Below are 19,236 nucleotides of genomic sequence, written 5' to 3' on the forward strand. Positions count from 1 at the left end.
GGTTGGGGCTGGCTGAGTGGGTGCTGGGTGTGGGTTTGGGGCTGGCTGAGTGGGTGCTGGGTGTGGGTTGGGGCTGGCTGAGTGGGTGCTGGGTGTGGGTTGGGGCTGGCTGAGTGGGTGCTGGGTGTGGGTTTGGGGCTGGCTGAGTGGGTGCAGGTTGTGGGTTTGGGGCTGGGTTTCAGGGTCTGGAATTGGGCGGGCGGGGCTCCGGATCCGCCCAGAACCCCGCAGCATCGTCCGCTCGACGCCCTCGCCTCTTCATCACCGCCACCACCGCGGCCATGGCCACGTCCCCGGTGAAGTCTCCTACCGGATCGCTCAAGGGGAAGAAGGACGACTCCTTCCTTGGGAAGTTCGGCACTCTGACGAGGAAAAAGAAGTCGAAGGAAGGTGAGGATGGCTCGCCGGGGCCTCATCACGAGCGTCAACAACCGCCATCGTTATCAAGCACCATCACCGCCATCATCGTCGTGGCTACCGCCACCACCACCGTTATCATCATAAAGCTGCAGAGATTTAGAGAGCGGAGTGGCTGCGCTAATGAGTGTGACGATGAGTGGGTTTGGTGAGAATTGTGGTTATTTTTAATGGTGTCGCGAGAGAGGACGTGCAGCTCGCATGGTGTAAGTTGTGGGGGGGTTGCTCTTCGTCTGGAATTCCCCTCGACTGCCAACGCTTTCGTTAAAACGAAGTTGACTCGGCTTTCATGCGGCTCTATTTAAAACAAAACATTCATACGACGCGTCCAGCGCAAGCACCAGTGCACATCTACAGTTGTGTCTATTCACTTTTGCACGTATAGCGTGCTCTATCCAAGTAATAAAATGTTTATGAATAATACTTATTGGCGCAAAACTGCAGAAAATCCCGGTCCCGAAAACGCCGGGCGTGGTACGTCGCGATCTCCCCCCTCCCGACGGGGGACCCCCGGGGCCGAGAGGGTGGGGGGGCTTCATTCCTGGGGGCGGGGTCCCACTGTGTGTGTGTGGAGTCTCTCACCAGATTTGGTGATTTCTCATCCCCGCGTCTCACGCGTTGGGTCTCTGTGCGTAGTCTGTCATCGGGATTTGGTGAATTCTCTCACCCAAGCGTATCACGCTCTCACGCATTCGGCCCCACTCTTTGTGGAATCTGTCACCAGGATTTAGTGAATTCTCTCACCCACGCGTCTCACGCTCTCACGCTCTCACGCATTCGGCCCCACTGTGTGTGGTGTATATCACCCGGATTTGGTGAATTCTTTCACCCACGCGTCTCACGCTCTCACGCATTCGGCCCCACTCTTTGTGGAGTCTATCACCAGGATTTGGTGAATTTTCTCACCCACGCGTCTAACGCTCTCACGCATTCGGCCCCACTCGGTGTGGTGTATATCACCAGGATTTGGTGAATTATCTCACCCACGTGTCTCAGGCGTGAAAGACATGGGCCGGAGTACAACATGATTCCATTTAAGGTAGCAAATATGTTAGATGTGCCGATAAGAGTGAAATACAGTACTTAAAAACCCGCTCACTTCAGACATCACAATTCACTGTTATGAGCCTCGTAAAGAAATCGTAACCACTAATGAAGTGACAACCACCAAAGGTGGAAGCAACATGTGACATATCTGGACTGTTGTGCGTGGAGGTTTGCTCACCAGTCTCATGCCCCTCCACTCTGACGCATTGGGCGTTAGATTCTGTCAATTGCACGCTGATTCTCATGTACGCGAGTGTGTTTCACATCTAGACCTGGAGTGGCAGTGATTTAAGTGAACGCGTCACAATGTGGTGGCTGTCTAATCGGTGAAGTATGTACGTGTGTACGTGTGAATAGAGGGCGGCACTGCATTGAACGTCGTGCTTGTAGGTAAGGCCGTAATTATAATAAATATATGATTGTGGCTATGGTTATACTTTATTAATCCCTAATCTCTGCTATTACATACAATGAAACAAGAAAAGGTAAAAAAGAAAAAACAGAGCAATGTAATACAATACACTATTAGACATTATTGTAAAAAATAAATAAAAAGCCCATCCTATGTGTTAGTGAATGTTCTAATATTTTAGGCAAGAAGTTCTTTTAAAATTTAGATTTTTTTTCTGGGGGGGATACCCCAGACCCCCTGGAAGATTTGCCCCCCCCCCCCCCCCAATGTTCACTCCATGGCTACGGCCTTGCTTGCAGGGCAACTGAAGCATAGGGGGAGATGTGTGAGAAGGTCGGATAAGTGAATGTCTGTAGAAAATGACAAGTTACACCGCTGTGCACAAATAGGTCACTGGACAAATATTCAGCACAATCTGCTGTACACGTAGACGAATGCGTTGCTGTACTTTAGACAAGCGAACGTATACGAGATACGCGCCGTGTATCGTGTAGGTATGCACATTTGTGTGCGAGGTACATACTCTGCAGATTACTAAAGTATTGCTCAAGATTTCAGTTTCTATCAGGGCTACCGTCAACTCGGCGTGCGCCAGTCGATTGCTCGTTACGCATCCTGGACTCAAATCGAAATGCGAAAGGGAGACACAATTCTTATTTACAAGCAGCTTGGGATCATCTAGGCAATCAGCAGCAATGGCATACATATCGCAGTAACTATAATCTCAAATCCTCTTATTTGTTTGGCTACAAGCAACCTGATACGCTTTGTTTTGAAAGAATACAGTTATAGCAATAATCAAGAAATTGGGCTTCGAACGAAAATTATGTTAGTGAAAACTGAAACCGAGTATGAAGACATGGTTATACCGATCGCCTTTACACTCACATCTGCTGCTGTCACTTCTGTCTCTAAAACCTTCTGCTGCTAGACCACCCAGATTCTCCCATATAACCTCTTGTCGCAGCAGCTCTTTCTCCTGCGTCAGCAGTTTTCCCGCTGTGTTTGTCTCACCTGATGACGATTGCTTGTGTTGGGATCGAAACGTCGTGATCTATTTTTTCTACCTACGTGACTTTACCGAAAGAACCAACGAGTACGAGTATGTCCTCTTTGTGTATTGTTTATTGCTAGAGGTGCTGCAGTTAGCATTAAGTGTCAGTTTCAGTAGATACTTTCAGAACCAAACCTGAGTTCAAATCACATCAGAAGTCCCACGTGGTGTACAGAGCAGGCTACAGCTCCAGAGTTATAATCTCTTATGGCCTCTAATCTCTCTGCTACGAAGAAGGCCCATTGCCCCAAACATCACGTATTATATTTGTATATTTTCCTTTTTGTTGGGAAGCTGATGTTTGATGTTATCCCTGGGGTTGACTGGATATAATGATTACCTCATTTGACGTGCGTGACACTGACGATAAATACGACGGCCAGCCTGATGCTGCCCTCACCCCTCTAGGGGGACACGTTATGCACTCTACCCTTCAGTAGCCTCCATGGGCCCCCTTGGCTGCTCGACTTGAGCCCCCGTTGAAAATTTCCCCAACTGCAAAACAGTCGCCACGTGCTTGGAATAGTGTCTGTGATGGAAGGAGTGCGTAGCGCAGCGGTTAGCATGCTGCTGCGCTACGAATACCGTGACCCGAGTTCGATTCCCGCTCACGGCCAACAACAGTGATGATTATCTAAGTGGATGCTGGACCTCTCTCCTAGGTCGACTCGGACTCAAATAAGTACCTGGGGCAGTATTTAAACATCGCCACTCGGAAGACAAAGGTGGCCGGGCGTAGTGTTGGCCACCCACCCCCTCATGTGCCACAGTGCGGGCCTTCGTAGGTGCTCGCTAACAGCACTTGCCCCAATAGTCTGATGCTATAGGGGGGATCTTTACCTTTGTATTCGCATTGAAGATCCAGACTTTAATGAACTGGCAAAGAAGCTTCTTCTAGCCTTGGAACATAGGTATATGTGGATAATGCTAGAAATGTCATGTAGTTGTTGCCTCCTTTATTAAACCAGGATATTAAATAATAAACCCATTGAGACACATGAGACATACATTCCTAAATTGTAAGATCAATCTGGGTTATATTAAGAACAAGTTAAGATGAAAACAAATTGTAAAGAAATGCATACATTTAACAAATCTGGACTGAATATGGTAGGATATAGTGAGCAACTTGGGAGTGATCGTGATGGTTTCAACTTGAAACACACAGCACAGTATTCGCTTGCCCTTGAAGAGAGAGAACAACTTGGAGGTGTGGGGAACCACAGATAAGCAGGAAGGCATGCCTGGCGGTGGGCCAGCACCAAATCCCCCCTCAAAGCTCTGTGGGCCTCTATATATTCAGATATTTTTGCTCAATTAATGAGAGTCTACGTGTCATTAAAAAACGGAGCACCCAGAGAAAAACTCATGCATGCGATGGGGCAACACTATTCCGTGCAGATAGAACAGGTGAAATCCACATTAGCTGTACCACATTCTCCTGGCAAGCAAAGGGTATGGGCACCTTCACGACACCCACGGGAAGGGAGTTTCGTAACATTTGTGTGATCCACCAACCCTCACCTCCACACTGTTGGTTTGCAGGCAAACGCAAATGCCACCGCCCGGCTAAATATAACGTCGCAAGAAATCAATGTGGACGGACTTATGGCAAGGAGGTTGTGCTGGCCGAGGGGCATGTGTGTAGGAAAGAGTTGTGAATGCAGCAAACCATTGGAATGGTATTCCAGATGCGGCTGACTCGAGCAAATACTTGAAGCCAGATGTTGAGATACTGTAAGAGCGAACCTTGGCGTGCAGGTGTTGACTTGGAGCAGTTACAGAATCTCAGGGAGAGGATGATGAAGGATGAGAATAATTACGATGATGATTTGTGGAGACATCATCAGCATTGGTCGTGATACTAATCTATTTATCTGGATGGCTAGAGTTTGTCTATGTACAGTAATGCACATCTTCATTTTGGCACAGTGTGATATTACTATATTTTCGACGTAGGATCAAGATTAACGATAATACAATGGAAATATCTTTTTTAAAACAGGTATTATAATAATATATGAGTGCTTATCATGACACCTTCCCGTCTTCACCAACTGGCACCAACTAGCATGGTGAAGTATGGTCACACAACCCCCATGACGATATAGCGTGTGTGTGGGGGGGCTTTGGCAGTGTATTGACTAAGAGCTCTTACACATAGACACCTCTCAGTTTAGCACTCATCTGGTGAAAGATCAGGCTTCGTAAACTTAACAATTTTTTAAACTTTATTTTATTTTACCAGGTATGGAACACTAAGCTATACAATAGCCCCTTGGTTAATGCGTTTAATCCGTTCCACGAAAAATACTGTGAACCAAAATAACCCTTAATCGAATATAGGAATTACATGTTAAAAGCATTCATCCATTCCAAGACGATCGGAAGTTGACCTTTTTGACCCTAAAAACAGTTTATAACATTTAAAAACCAATTACTTTCCTACTCTTTTTCTTTTGCGAATTCACTTTAGGGGTCATTGCAATCACTATTAATTCCCCTATAAGTTGAAAAAAAGTGAAAGTCTGCAAAAGAGCTGCTTCCACTCCCAATCCAGAAAACATAATATAAACAAAGCCAGTTGAGGGTCTAAATGATCATAAATGGACATCGCTGATTGGCTGAAGAGGCATGGCTCAGCCCTACTTATGAGCACTCGGATTGGCCGAAATCGGCGCCCGCGTGCACAACGTAAACATATCGTTAATCAAAATGTTAACGTTCGTCGAAACCATGGGGTCCTATAGGAGGCGAAACGCCTACCGGAAAATCGTTAACCGATGTCATTGTTAATCGGTGTCAATTGTTAACCGAGGGGCGACTGTATAGCTCTGTTTCAGAAGTGACCTGGCCACAAATGACAGCTCAACGAAGTGGCTCATCACGTGGACATTTATCGCAGCCAAATACTCTAAACGCATGTTTCTAAAAGTGGAGGGAAAGACCAGAGGAAAATCCACGCGACCACAGGGAAACCACGCAAACTCCAAATATACAGCAGGCGTCCGGGTCGGGATCGAACCCACGACCTCCTGTATACCAGGCGAGGTAGTCAACATCTCCTAGCCACCGTGATGGCGACCACAGGGAGACCATGCAAACTCCAAATATACAGCAGGCGTCACAGGGTCGGGATCGAACCCACGACCTCCTGTATACCAGGCGAGGTAGTTAACATCTCACTGCCGTGGCACCGCAAATGAGAGCATTCTCCTGTTCGAGGCTTGTCCTATCTCATTCCAACCCCAGCAGCGCCAGTGGCTCGCAGAGCGTGCTTATTTTAGGTGGTGTATTCGTGTTGGTGCTTGAAACTATTTAAAAAAAACTATTCCGCTATTGGAATGGGGTTTGGCATCGCATTGTACAAGACCTGGGGTCGTTCAGGTTCTAAAGTCAAGCTTGTATTTATGTATATATTAAACATAAATTGTGTGTTTGTTGTACCCTACTGAGTGGGGTTTCGGTGGCCCAGTGCTTAGCACTGCACTACGAATCTGTTCACCCGAGTTATATTCCAACTCACGACTAACTAAAACATTGGCGGATATTTAAACCCGGTCCTGGTGGGCCTCTACTAAGTTGGCGCAGCCTTAAATAAGTACCTGTTGCGGTGTGTACAAGCATCACCATTGGGGAGACAAAGGCGGTCTGGCTTGGTGCTGCCCACACAACCCACTCTCGTCCGCTGTATGTCGGCTTTGATGGGCGCTCATAAACAGCACTTACGCCAGTCTTCTTCATATCAAGGCCCGCGGACCACTTGCGGCCCCTGGTGGATTTTAGTGCGGCGCCTGACGTGCCGCCCCTGACAATACACAAATCATGAAAACATCAAACACCCCCCATCATCATCATGATCATCGTGCTGCTGTCAAACCCCAATGGTTAACAAATGTGTGGCGGCCCTCACACTGACGACGTCTTATCGGCAAAAGTGACCCCTCCCCCTGAAAATTATTGAAGAACACTGCCTTAGGCCAACAATCTGGATGGCTTTTTGTATCCGGTAAATATGCGCAGGTCACGTAAGGGCACCTTTAAGATAAATCATCGTTAAATGTACAGTTTCTGGGAAGCGGCGCGTGGGATTGGCTGGGAGGTTCAAATCGAGTGAAAGGCGGGAGTAGAGGATGCATAGGGGTGGAGAAGTAAGAAAGAGGGCGTTTGGCGGAGATGGGGAGGAGAGAGAATATTTTAAAGGGTTCAGGAAGGAACGGGGTGGAGGGGGGGACTGAAAGCACGTGGGTGTTTTGGCGGTGAAGCTTCCCTAAGACTACGTGTGCTGTGTTAATGGGACACTAAAATTCCCTTTACCAGGACGATTTCTGTGTGGGTCTCCCTATCACACACGAGAATACATAGATCCCTCTGTGTGTATACGTGTGTGTTAGTGTGTTTGTTTGTGTGCATTTGTTAGCTTACACGCGTGCCCGTGTAAATGTGCACGTTGACATGTGGTTGTGTGCGTATATGTATGTGTTTTTACATTGTTTTAGTGTGTGGAGTATTGTATACTACTGTAGCATACGCCATTTTGTGTGTTATACGGTATTCTGTGTAGTATATCGTGTACAGTAGTGTGTCGTGTAGTGAGTATCGTGTGTGTTTGTGGCGTATAGCATAATGTGTGTGAGATGTAGTGCGAGAGTGAATTCCGTGAGGTTGAGTTCAGGCTGAAATGAGTGTGAGTAGGGTGGGTGAATCTGTACGTATGTAGCTAGAGTCGGGTTGTGGTAGGGGCTTATATTTTAACGGAATATATATAGCGCCTTAACTAAGACGCTTTACAGAGAATTAAGAATGGTACGACATATTAATGTAATGGTGGAGATGAGGTGAAGTAAATAGATGAGAGGAAGCAATGGGGGCGAATCTGTGTTGCGTGAATTCGTTGAAAGCGAAATTGACGATGAATGTAAATGATGATGAATGGATTGAATGAATGGGGGAATGAGTGATAGCCAAATAATGAGAATATGAAGAGGAAAGAGTGACGGTGGTGGTTATGAGGAGGAGATTAAGGGGCCATGGGGTGAGCGAGAGAACAAGTGAGTTTTGAGTGAGGAGCGGAAACTGGTGAGTGAAAGTGACTGTTTAATGTGGCTGGCAAGCCCTCTCTACATTTCCATTACTTTACCAAAAATCATGGAGGAAACACCAAAAAAAAGCTTGTGCTTATACTAGAAGCCACAGGGGAAAGATGTCTTCTGGCCAAACCCCATTAGGCAGAGACAGGGTTCCTTCAGAAAAACAGAAAAAACCACGAACTACCCTTGGCCATGTAGAACGTTTGCATGCTACTGTGGAGGAGCTGGACCGGTACCGCTTGAATCCCTGTGGTATACAGGATGTCTTGTTGGAATGACTGTGGCTGCAGTCACCATGAGGGGGTGGACAGTCTTCCACTTGGGGCAGGAAACTGCAAAACAACAGTGGCCTGTTGAACAAACTAAATACAGGGGGCATGGGAGTGTGGCGTGAGGTGTGGGGAGCTGTGAGCCCCAAGCTGTTGTTGGCTTGCTTCCCCATCAACATAGAGGAATGCAGGCAAGGCTGATGAGTCAAATGCATATATGACCGCCTGCCCTAGTTTCTGACTAAAGTGGCCCCTCGGGATAGTCATCTTGTTGGGTGACTTTAATGCCCGAGTTGGTCATGATGGAGGCACATGGACCAGAGTGATCAAAAGGCATATGTCAGATCAACTCGGGAACAATGGCAGGAGGCTGCACGACTTCTGTGCAGCCCGTGGGCCTGTAATCACCAACACGCTGTTGTGGCATTGGCGCATCCACACATCATAGATGCGCATTGGGTCTAAGAAAAAATATCTGCTGGACTATATAGTGATGGAACAGCGAATACAGGCCCCTGTCCTTGACACCAGGACCTACTGTGGAGCTAAAAAATGATCTGCCCAATGAGCAAAATGTGCCTGCCATATATCCACCTAGGAGCCCATTCAACGCACAACAGCCTGGCCTCAGCTAGCTGATGAAGTGATAATTGCATCATTGCTTGCATCTGGGGTTGGCCTCATACTCCCCTCCTCCTGTAACACGTGCAGCTGCAATGGCTGCATTGGATATGTGGTCTAGACCTAAAACTAAACTATTACTAAACTAAATGTTTTACTAAACTTTCGTAACTACAGGAATTCATATTGTATGGTTCTTTCGGTAAAGTCACGTAGATAGAAGAAAAATAATCATAAAATAAAAATAAAGTGAATAAAAAATAATTAAAATATCACGATGTTTCGATCACAACACAAGCGTTCTATTTATGTGACTTTACCGAAAGAACCATAGAATATATTACTGAACTATTTTTATTTTACGAGGTAAGGCCCACGAGGCCATACAGCTCTTTTTCAGAAGCGACCTGGCCACAAACGATAGCTCAACGAAGTGGCTTTGCACGTGGAAATTTATAGCAGCCAAATACTCTAAACTCATGTTTTTAAATGTGGAGGAAAATACCGGAGGACTCGGAGAATATCCACGTGACCACGGAGAGAACATGCAAACTTCAAATATACAGGTGTCAGGGTCGGGTCGGACCTACGACCTCCTGTATACCAAGTGAGGTAGTTAACATCTCACCACTTCCACAGAGACCCTGGCTGAGGGAAGAGATGTTCCGACTAGCTGAGAGAAAACCTCATGTTCACTCCCACCATCTACAATATTCCATGTCCGAGAATGAGGAGGCTTACTGCAGCCTTCGCTTGGAGGTGGTGGTCCCAGGCTTTCTGAAGATATGAAAACGCACCTAAATAGTGCACAATCACAAATCACCATTGAATTAAATGTAAAAGTAACTTTCAGCACCACACATATTATCATCGTTAAGGAAAAGAATGGTACTCTTGGGTTCTTTCAAGAAAGTCACGTAGGTAGAAATAAAATAAAATAAATCACAACGTTTCGATCGCAACACAAGCGAACTTCATCAGGTAGGACAACCACAGCAAGAAAATGCTGAATTCGGTGGGAGAGCTGCCGTGGCAAGAGGTTAAGAGAGGGGGGAGGAGGCAAGCGGAGAGAGAGAGGGGGGGTAAGGGGAGGGCCGCGTGAGCGCTGGAGGAAAAGGACGTGAGGTTGGGGGGGGGAAGTGGGCGGGGCTAGCAGTAAACCGGTAGGTAAGATGGAGACAACAACAACCACTTAAGGCATTACCTGGTTGATAACATCCTTGCAATGATTGTTCAATTTGTATCCATTTTCTCAGTTGAAGTTTTATCTATGTTTATACATCTGGATGGCTTCATGAACAAACCTTTGATAGTAGCCCGAAGGTTTGCAGAGTACTTTGGTCTCGGAAAAAATAATATCATAGTCATCTGATTTATAACCCCCATGAACAAGTCTACTGAGCTTTTCTGAGTTCTTGGGGGAGGACAAATCCCTCTGCTCATATAACAAAATGTGGAAAGGTGGGATTGACCCTGCTGGGCCTGCGGCACCTCAAATATTGGAGGAAATAGCCTTTACATTTTTACATGAAACTTACGTGACTGCAGGAATTCATATTTTATGGTTCTTTCGGTAAAGTCACGTAGATAGAAAAAATAGTAACAATAAAATAATAAAAATAATACAAATATCACGACGCTTCGATCGCAACACTAGCGGTCGTCATCAGGAACAGGAAGGTTAGCCTCTGAGTGCAAGCTGTTTATAAAGGTTTAGAGATGGGCGGGGCAGCTAATGTTAATGTAGGCGAGGTCTCCTACACCGGAAGTAGCTCTACACCAATCAAAGAGCTGTTTATAAAGGATTAGAGATGGGCGGGGCAGCTAAAGTTGATGTAGGAAAGGTCTCGGACACCGGCAGTAGGTCTACACCAATCAAAGCATTGCACCTCGCTTTACACACCCACACTGCTGATGGTGGAGGTGGACAAGAAAACACAAATCAAGTCATGACCCAAAGTGGTTGATGACATCTTTCCAATGATTGCTGAGGTTAAAACCGTCGTCTCGGTTGAAATTGTATCTGGGTCTGTATATATGGATGGCTTCATGAACAAATCTTTGTTGATCGCCAGTCGGCTTGCAAAGTACCATCGTCTTAGAGAAATCAATTTCATGTGAGCCAGCCGCATTAAAGTAAAGATCAGCCATGGCAGGAGTATTGGTCCTGTCATGTTTCAGTTCTGCCTTATGTTCACGAACACGGTCCGAGACATGTCGTTTGGTTTCCCCAATGTAACTGCTGCCGCAGATAAGCTTAGTTTGTAGATGCTGAGATATTGCATGTCTGGAATATTGTCCTTCACAGATGAGATCAGGTCACGAATTTTATGCACTGTTTAATCGGACCTGGATCTTGTGTTTGTTCAAGATTTTGGAAATGTTTTGGTTATCCCTGCTATGTAAGGTAAGATGATGCTTTTGATTGGATCCTCAGATGGCTCCTTCCTCACGGTTGGGGTGATGGCTTTGCGCATTGTGTAGTCAGAATATCCATTCGCCTTGAGAGCCTGGTGTACGTGTTTGAGTTCACTGGTCAGGTGTTCATGGTCGGAGATACATTGAGCTCTATGGTGTAGCGTTTTGATGAGGGAATTCTTCTGGGATGGATGGTGGTGGGAATCAGGTTTTAGGTAGGCGTCAGTATGGGTTACTTTCCTGTAGACAGAGTGGCTCATTGAGCCATCTGGTCTATTTTTGATTAAGACATCCAAGAAGGATCGCATGCCATCCTTTTCTACCTCCATGGTGGATTTGATTGCTGGGTGTATGGAATTGATGTGGTTGAGGAATTGTTCCAGAGCCGGTCAGCCATTTGGCCAGATGACAAACGTGTCATCCACGTACCTCTTCCACAAGGACGGGCGTAGAGTGGATGCCTGGATGGCATCCATCTCAAATTTTTCCATTAAAATGTTGGCCCCAACCGGAGATAAGGAAGAACCCATTGGGGTGCCTTCAGTTTGTTTGTAGAATGTTCCTTTCCAGGTGAAGTATGTATTGGTGAGGCAGTGTCTCACCAGGGCTGGTACATCGGCATTCAGTCCTTGTTGAACCAAATCTTCAATTATTGCAATGGTATCGGGCACAAGAACTTTGGTGAACAGAGAAACTACATCGAAACTAACGGGCAAATCACCTGGGGACAGTGAGATGTCTTTAGTTGACGATACCAGGTGAGCTGAGTTAAGAACAGAAGAGGTGGTCTTACCAGTGAATGGTTGCAAGGTCTCAGACAGATATCGGGCCAGTTTGTAGGTGGGTGAGCCACTAGTGGAGACGATGGGACGAAGGGGTGTACCTTCTTTATGGATTTTTGGTAAGTCATATAGGCTGGGTGGTCTAGCAGCAGAAGGTTTTAGCCTTCCCCTGTGAGTGGCTGGCGTATGTGCCATCTGTTGAGGATGTGCAAGGAGCAATCTGGAGCCTGAGACCAGGTAAAGCAGAGATGACCTCCCAACTGAATTGCTGATGGAGGGTGAGGAGTTCCACATAATTTGAAGTATGCTCTGGTGGTCCCACTTTTTATCAAAGGGGACTGTATTGATTGCAAAAACTACCGGGACATCTCTATCTTAAATATGCCGAAAACACTCCTGGCAAAGATTATTAAAAATCGCCTTGCCAGTCAAGTTGAGGAGAGGCTTGCAGAGCCCCAATGGGATTTAACTTGGGGTAGTGCTGCACAGACGCCATATTCTCTGTCCCTCTACTACATCATATGGCTGTGGAATTTCTTTGCTTTAATGGCATAGCCAGGTCCTATCATATGATAAATAAGCCAGGGCTTTGGGTTATTTTTCATGCTTTCAGGGTCCGTAAGCCTCTGGTAAAAATCATTAAGGACCCTCATGATGGTGGATGGCCCTGGTAAAGCTGGGACCGGGAGTCAAATACTGAAGGGGTGGTGGGGTGTGAATTATTACCTACTATGCTAGAATGCATAATAGGTAACTTTCCATGGCTGTACGTGAGGAATTGGTATCTGGAATATATACAACGGGAGGCTGATTGATGCCCAGGTACAGTGAAGAGATGGTTCCCTAATGGTCAACCATGTTATGTACGTGGATGATCTCGTAATTGGTGCTGTAAGAACGAGATGGAGATTATTCTGCTGAGTGTGGAGTGTGCCACGAAAAGGTGGGGCCTTACCCATCAGCCCCACCAAAACAAAGCACGTACCTGGGTATTTTATGCCATCAAATACTCAACCCCCTCAATTCCCATGTGTGATGATGGGGCAGTTTTTGAGACAGTGGAGATGTTTTCGTGCTGTGCTAATTGCCAGCTTCGGTATTTAGAGCAGAGGACTTAATAGAGTGGCATTGACTTTTCGTCAGCTGTGTAACACTATGTGGAAGCTACCTTTCCTATTGCTCTATGTGAAGCTCCGGGTCTTCTCAGGCACAGTTATGCCCTCCCTCCTCTATGGTTGTTAAACGTGGACCCCTTGGAAGGAACATCTGCACCAGTTTGAAACATTCAGTCTGTCCTGCCTACAATCCATCATGGGTTTAACCAGACTGGATTGTGTGAGAAGCTCGCTGATCTTTGAAAGATCTGGACACAGGCCCATTAGTGAGCTCCTCTGGCAGGCGAGGGTGCGTTGGGTAGGCCATGTAGTCTATCCCACATACCCAGCCGCTGCATGCCCAAGCAGCTTACATTTAGCCAGATAAAGGGGGTTAAATGGGAATGGCATGGGCTAGAGAAGAGATGTGGAGCTCACTGGACTTTCTGATGACTTGTACCAGCGGTGTTAAGATCGGCATCTTTGGAGGAGGCTCTTGAAGGATGCTACTGGGCAGTTTGAGGCAGTCGCTGTCCGGCAGCAACGGAGGGAAAGGAGCGACGCTCACAACAACGAGCGGAGTGCTGATTGGCTAAAATACAGAAAGTAGGCACAGTGAGAAGCACAGGTGGTGCATTTACCAGTCTTTTCAGTCAGTCAATCCACAACACCTGAGTCTGTCCCTTAACGTGCTGGCGAGCCTTCGACGCTTCACTTAGCCACAAGGTGCATCGTAGACTGGCACAAGTGCCGCGTTGATGATACCACCACTTAGCGAGGAATGGCGGTTGTTCTTGTGTATGGGGCAGTTGTTGGAGAGAGTAGAGGTGTTCCCCTACTTAGGCAGTGTGCTAATGAACAGCTCTGGCTTGGCAGCAGGGGTCTCGTATCGAATCAGTCGAGAGGCATTATGTTTCTATTGGCTGCGTAAGTAATGCTGTGTCAGTAATGCGTAAGGTGTCTGGCCTGTCACTCCAAAAGAAGCTCCTGGTCCTCTCAGTTACAGTTATGCTTTCTCTTCTCTGTGTTTGTGCAACATGGACCCCATTTACAAAGATACTTGCGCCGGCTTGAAACGTTCAGGCTGGCCTGCCTGATATCAATTCTGTAATTATTAACCAGGCTGGTTAACAACAGCTGAAGAGGAGTGTGAAAATAAGCATAGCGGAATGCATGCTTAGAATTGCACTGAAAGAAAGAGTGCCAACCACATGGCTCAGGGAACAAAGATATAAGAGGCATTATTAACTTGTATAAAGTAAGTGGGCTTAGATAGGACACATCTCCAGAAGGGATGATGGCTGATGGAAGAGACTATTCATGGAATATCTACCAAAGAGGATGACTTGTCTCAGAGGATGACCACTGCAGAGATAGACCAATCCAAAAGTAACATGTTAGAACTCGTGAAGCAGACAGCTGTTAACGTACGTATTTATCATTTTGCAAGCAGGTGCCAGTGGGTTATAACCATTGCTATGCTTGGCATGAGTTCCAAACGCTGCCCACGTATTAAAATAAATATATCCTTGTATCCTGAGAAGTCCCTGGAAACTCTGCCTCACCGTCACACACAATGTGCAGTGCTGTGCCAAGGACTAAAGTCATCAACTGCCCCCCCGCCCGCCCCCCCCGGTGTTTCTCAGCAGAGACGGATCACTCCCCTTGTGGCGCACGTAAATGGGCCGTTTGTCAGTCCACTGTTGAACGAGGCTCTCCCCCACACCATGTGGGATCGTGGGGGTCATTTGATCGCACTTCAACCTTGCCGATCGGTACGGGTTGGTGAAGGCAGGGAGCATCGTCATGGGAGCAAAGAAGTGCAGTACAATAACTGCCAATGGAGGGCTGTACTGTTTGTTTCATGGCAGTTCTCGCGTAGCACACTGGATGTTTCGGCCAAGACAAACCGGAGTGCCACTGGAGTGCCATGAACTTTTGTACTACAGTGAGTATCCTTTGTGACGTGCTGCTCCGCTCCACTTACACAAGGCTTTGGCATCAGGGATACGCAGAAGCATCAGATAGAAAATATCTCATAGATCAGTGCAGGGCTGGTGATCCATCTTTTTGAGTAATTGCTCTTCATTCAGAGTATTTTTGGCATCGCCTTCGCATGTCAGGATTTGAATGACTTTGGCCTTATTACAGCAGTTCTTTTCTCGAGTGGATTGAATTCGTCTTGCCTTCTGGCATAGGAGGCATGTTATAATTCACACCCCACCACCCCTTCGGCTTTTGATTAGTTTTTACAATCGGGTCCTAGGTTGCGTGTAAACTGATAATAATGCTTTTGATAATTTAGTCATTTTCCCACGCCCAAAGCACTGAACAGTAAAAAGTATTCTACATTATACATACTAAAACAAAACTATTACATGAAAAAAAACAATGGCATATATATAAAAATGCAATATAACTACAGGCTTCTCATGAACCAAATCATTCACACATGTATCAAAAGGGAACGCTTGCAGTTGATTCTTGCACACATGTTATTATCTATTTTAATCAATGGATTGCTGTGTTATTTAATGTGCCGTGTGAAACCACCAAAGCAAAATGTGTCGATTTTAAAACAGCTGCAAACACTGCCATATGCCTGGACCGTGCTACCATTAGATCGTTGTATAGTGGATAATTCTACTGGTAGGAACCTCCTGGTTACACCAGTCCACAGGGGATTATTATGTTCGTCGTGCAGGGAGGGGCTGGGTGGGGAGGGAGGGACTGGGTGGGGAGGGAGGGGCTGGGTGGGGAGGGTAGGGTGGGGCTGGGTGGGTGGGGAGGGGCTGGTTGGGGAGGGTGGGGAGGGGCTGGGTGGGGAGGGTGGGGCTGGGTGGGGGGTGGGAGGGGTTGGGCTGGGTGGGGAGGGCTGGTCACCCCGTGGTGCCCTTATAAAACTCAACGTTTAACCTACTCACTTCGGCTTGTGCCCGCCCTCACAGTCGGGCATATTTGCGGAATACACCACGCCACCGTTGACCCTGGCCATTGACCGAGCAATCCAACGTTCCTACCAGCTCCCTCTGCAGGAATGTGTTTATAGTCATTTAATAAGGTGCTGGGTGGATAATTGCACCGCAAGGATCGTGACAGATGGTGGCGGCTTGGTGGGGGGTGGGGGACCTTTATCCAGCAGTGGATTGATGACGACGATAGTGGATAATGCGACACAGTTGTATGTGGAAGCAATAAATATACATCCCAACACGTAGGCTTTTTTAGACACATTTTGCAAGATTGGTTTTAACGCATTCTTCCTAAACTTTGCGGGCAAGCCGAAATTATAACATTTAATATTTTAATTTATTAGGCTATGCCAAGTGTTTGGATGACACAGATCATTACGTGGCCTAACCCAAGACCGGCTATTGACTCAATACACAGTCGAGTATGTTAAAATCACCTAACGATCCCGTTTCAACTACGTAATGGTCCCCTCGCCAGGGCATTAAACAGGGTCCCGCGTTCCAGGTCCTTCACTAACAAGCTGGGACACGGCAGAGTGGATGGCCGCTGATCGCTGCTTTCGCGACACAGTTTCCCCCACGGGAGACTGTGGAAGTCGCCCTTGGATAATCGCCTCTGCAAAACCCGACCAAAAAGCCGCTCTCTCTTCAGTCGTTCCCGTGGAGAGAACGCAGATAGACCCTCTCCCCCACCTCCTTGTGAGGATTCCTCGATCGGCTCCCACCTTCGCGTGACACCTGAGGCCGTTTCTGGTTTGTTTTGGTCTCTCCAGCTCCTTTTGGCTTGAGAGAGAGAGAGAAAAACAAACACACACTTCCATCCCCACCCAGTGTCAGGGGGCGCTATGCCCCCTTTCCCTAACATCCGATACCTCCCCACCCACTCTCGACCAGCGCACACGAGAACGCACATTCCAGCCCGCATTTCACACGTGCACACCACACCCCACTCACGGCACACCTCTGCGCTCACGCCATTCTCCCACAGCAATCTGTACCCGCTCGCCGCAAACAACTGCACGCCGCTCGAAGCGAGTAAAAAATGCCAGGACACAAACCAACCAAACCGACTATTTGCGGACGTCACGATTTCGAATCAAACAACCCTCGCCAGTGGCGCTATGTTGCCACGGTGGAATGATCAGCGCACTTGACAATCGAGAGGTCAGCGGCTATTATCTCCCAGTGCGTGCGGCAGTTGAAACAACAATGGGCAAGTTCCCACTTTACTGAATTCGAGTAAATGGAACGTCCTGGTAATGAACGACATGCACGAGGGAATAACGCCGCCCCAAAAGATCCATGCATGTGAGTTGCTGAGCCGATTTTCTGTACTGCCTTTTCCCCGGCGATCTCTTCCAGCTCAGAGGGATTTTGGTGGTGGGGTGTGAGGGGGGGTTCAGAAATCGGCACGATCCACGAGCCCTCGGGTCACGCGCGTGTGTCTAATTGGTGCTGTGTGTACGGATTGCACTGACTGGCGGGCGGGTGGGTAAGGGTCCCTTTTTTTTGTTACGAAGAGAAAACACATGCGGTGTATTTATGTTACAAATCTCTGATAATTGTGTTCACGCGATGCAATGTGAGTGGATGCTCGTTGTGTACACACTCATCGTGTGTACACAACGAGCATCACGATCCAACTCGCCGTGCTGCCATCTCTCCTCGCCACTTCACAGAGTTGAACGAGCACGTCACGGCCCGATGTAATCCGCCAACCCTCTCGCCTCGATAGTGCTGGGTTACAGGCATGCGCCATTGCTGCTGCTGACGACGATGCTCGTCATGATGATAATGATGATACAATTTTTGTACTGCAACTAGCAGACTAAAGCTGCGCAGCTCTGTGATATAATCAGACTAACGAAAATGGTCTGTCAATTATTTATTAATTAAACAGTGCCTTGCTTTACCCCCACGGTGTCTCGGGGCTCTCTGCATCACTTCTCGTATCAAGTGCTTGAAAGGGGCACCCCCCAGTGGCAGCTGTCCTTGTGGATATAATTATTCTCACATACGCTTGCTGTTAAAGTGAGCTGACCACACGCAGACAAATGTTGTGTGGGTGTTCCTTTGCTGTTCCAATTAAAAGCTGAACGCCCGTCGCCTGTGCGATGTTTTTTTCTTTCAGTGTCCGAACTTCAAGAAGAGGGGAAGAATGCGATCAACTCCCCTCTCTCACCAACTCCCCTGGATCTCTACCCAGAGGACACCATGCTTGGTACGTGTTTGCCTGAGCTTTTCTGGAGCTACACTGTTTAAGAGTGACGTAGACCTATCTGCATTACGGACAATTCGGTGATGCTGCTGCTGCAGCAATATCAGTGGTGCACAAGCACAATAAATAAAAAATCTACACGTTCGTCAATAACACCGCCTCAAAGAGAATGCCCCTTCTGCATAGTACATCGAGAAGGGCCATTGCCCGGAACGTCACCTGTTTTTATTTTTGCCATAGGCGGAGTTTGACTTCTTTATTTGGGGGAGGGGCAGGGGTTCGCTTCGTCCCTCTTATTAGGAATTGCGGGTGCATATAAGGAATGTATTTATTTGTTATCTTAATTGTAAGCGACTAAAAATAAAGTAATAAAGGTGTCTAGTTTGGCGCGTATTGTATGCACCGTGCGTTCATGCGTACGTGCGGGGCACGCTTCATGGTCCCTTCTGGGACATCGCATCGAATACGAGCCGCCCGTAATCAGGCGCTGCAGCCGAATACCCAGGAGCTGATCACGTGGTGGGGGGTGGTGGGGGGGGAGACCCTTCACGAGCTGGCGACAGATCACGATGGGGGCTAAACCCAACGTGCGAGTGGCTGGGGAAGATGGACGGATGCACGGCCACGCTTGCTGCAACCGGGCGTCGTGGTGCTGTTCCCTTTTAAGGGTCGCACGCGCGCGCGTGGGGAATGTATCCATTGAATTATCATTGTGTTTATCCAAGGATAATGTTGTGGATAAGAAAGGAATATCTTTCCCCACGGAAAAAAGAAGTGAAAATGCCTCTCCCCAACTAGAATTGTGCTCATCCGCCAACGGGCGGGCGTTGCGCCCGCCACAT

At 47.4% G+C, this 19,236-nt stretch overlaps 1 protein-coding gene across 1 annotated transcript in view; it reads left to right on the plus strand.

Annotated features, from left to right (window-relative positions):
• The first annotated feature begins 205 nt into the window (after window positions 1–205).
• Window positions 206–19,236, plus strand: part of LOC144722894 (beta-parvin-like) — a 37,520-nt gene continuing 18,489 nt past the window's right edge. The window contains exons 1-2 of the mRNA XM_078601298.1: window positions 206–390; window positions 18,308–18,397. Of these exons, the coding sequence (XP_078457424.1) occupies window positions 282–390; window positions 18,308–18,397 (199 nt within the window). The 5' untranslated portion in view covers window positions 206–281. The remainder of the gene's footprint in view (window positions 391–18,307; window positions 18,398–19,236) is intronic.

Source organism: Lampetra planeri, chromosome 16 (assembly GCF_965212315.1).
Source record: "Lampetra planeri chromosome 16, kcLamPlan1.2.h2, whole genome shotgun sequence".
Taxonomy (NCBI): Eukaryota; Metazoa; Chordata; class Hyperoartia; order Petromyzontiformes; family Petromyzontidae; genus Lampetra; species Lampetra planeri.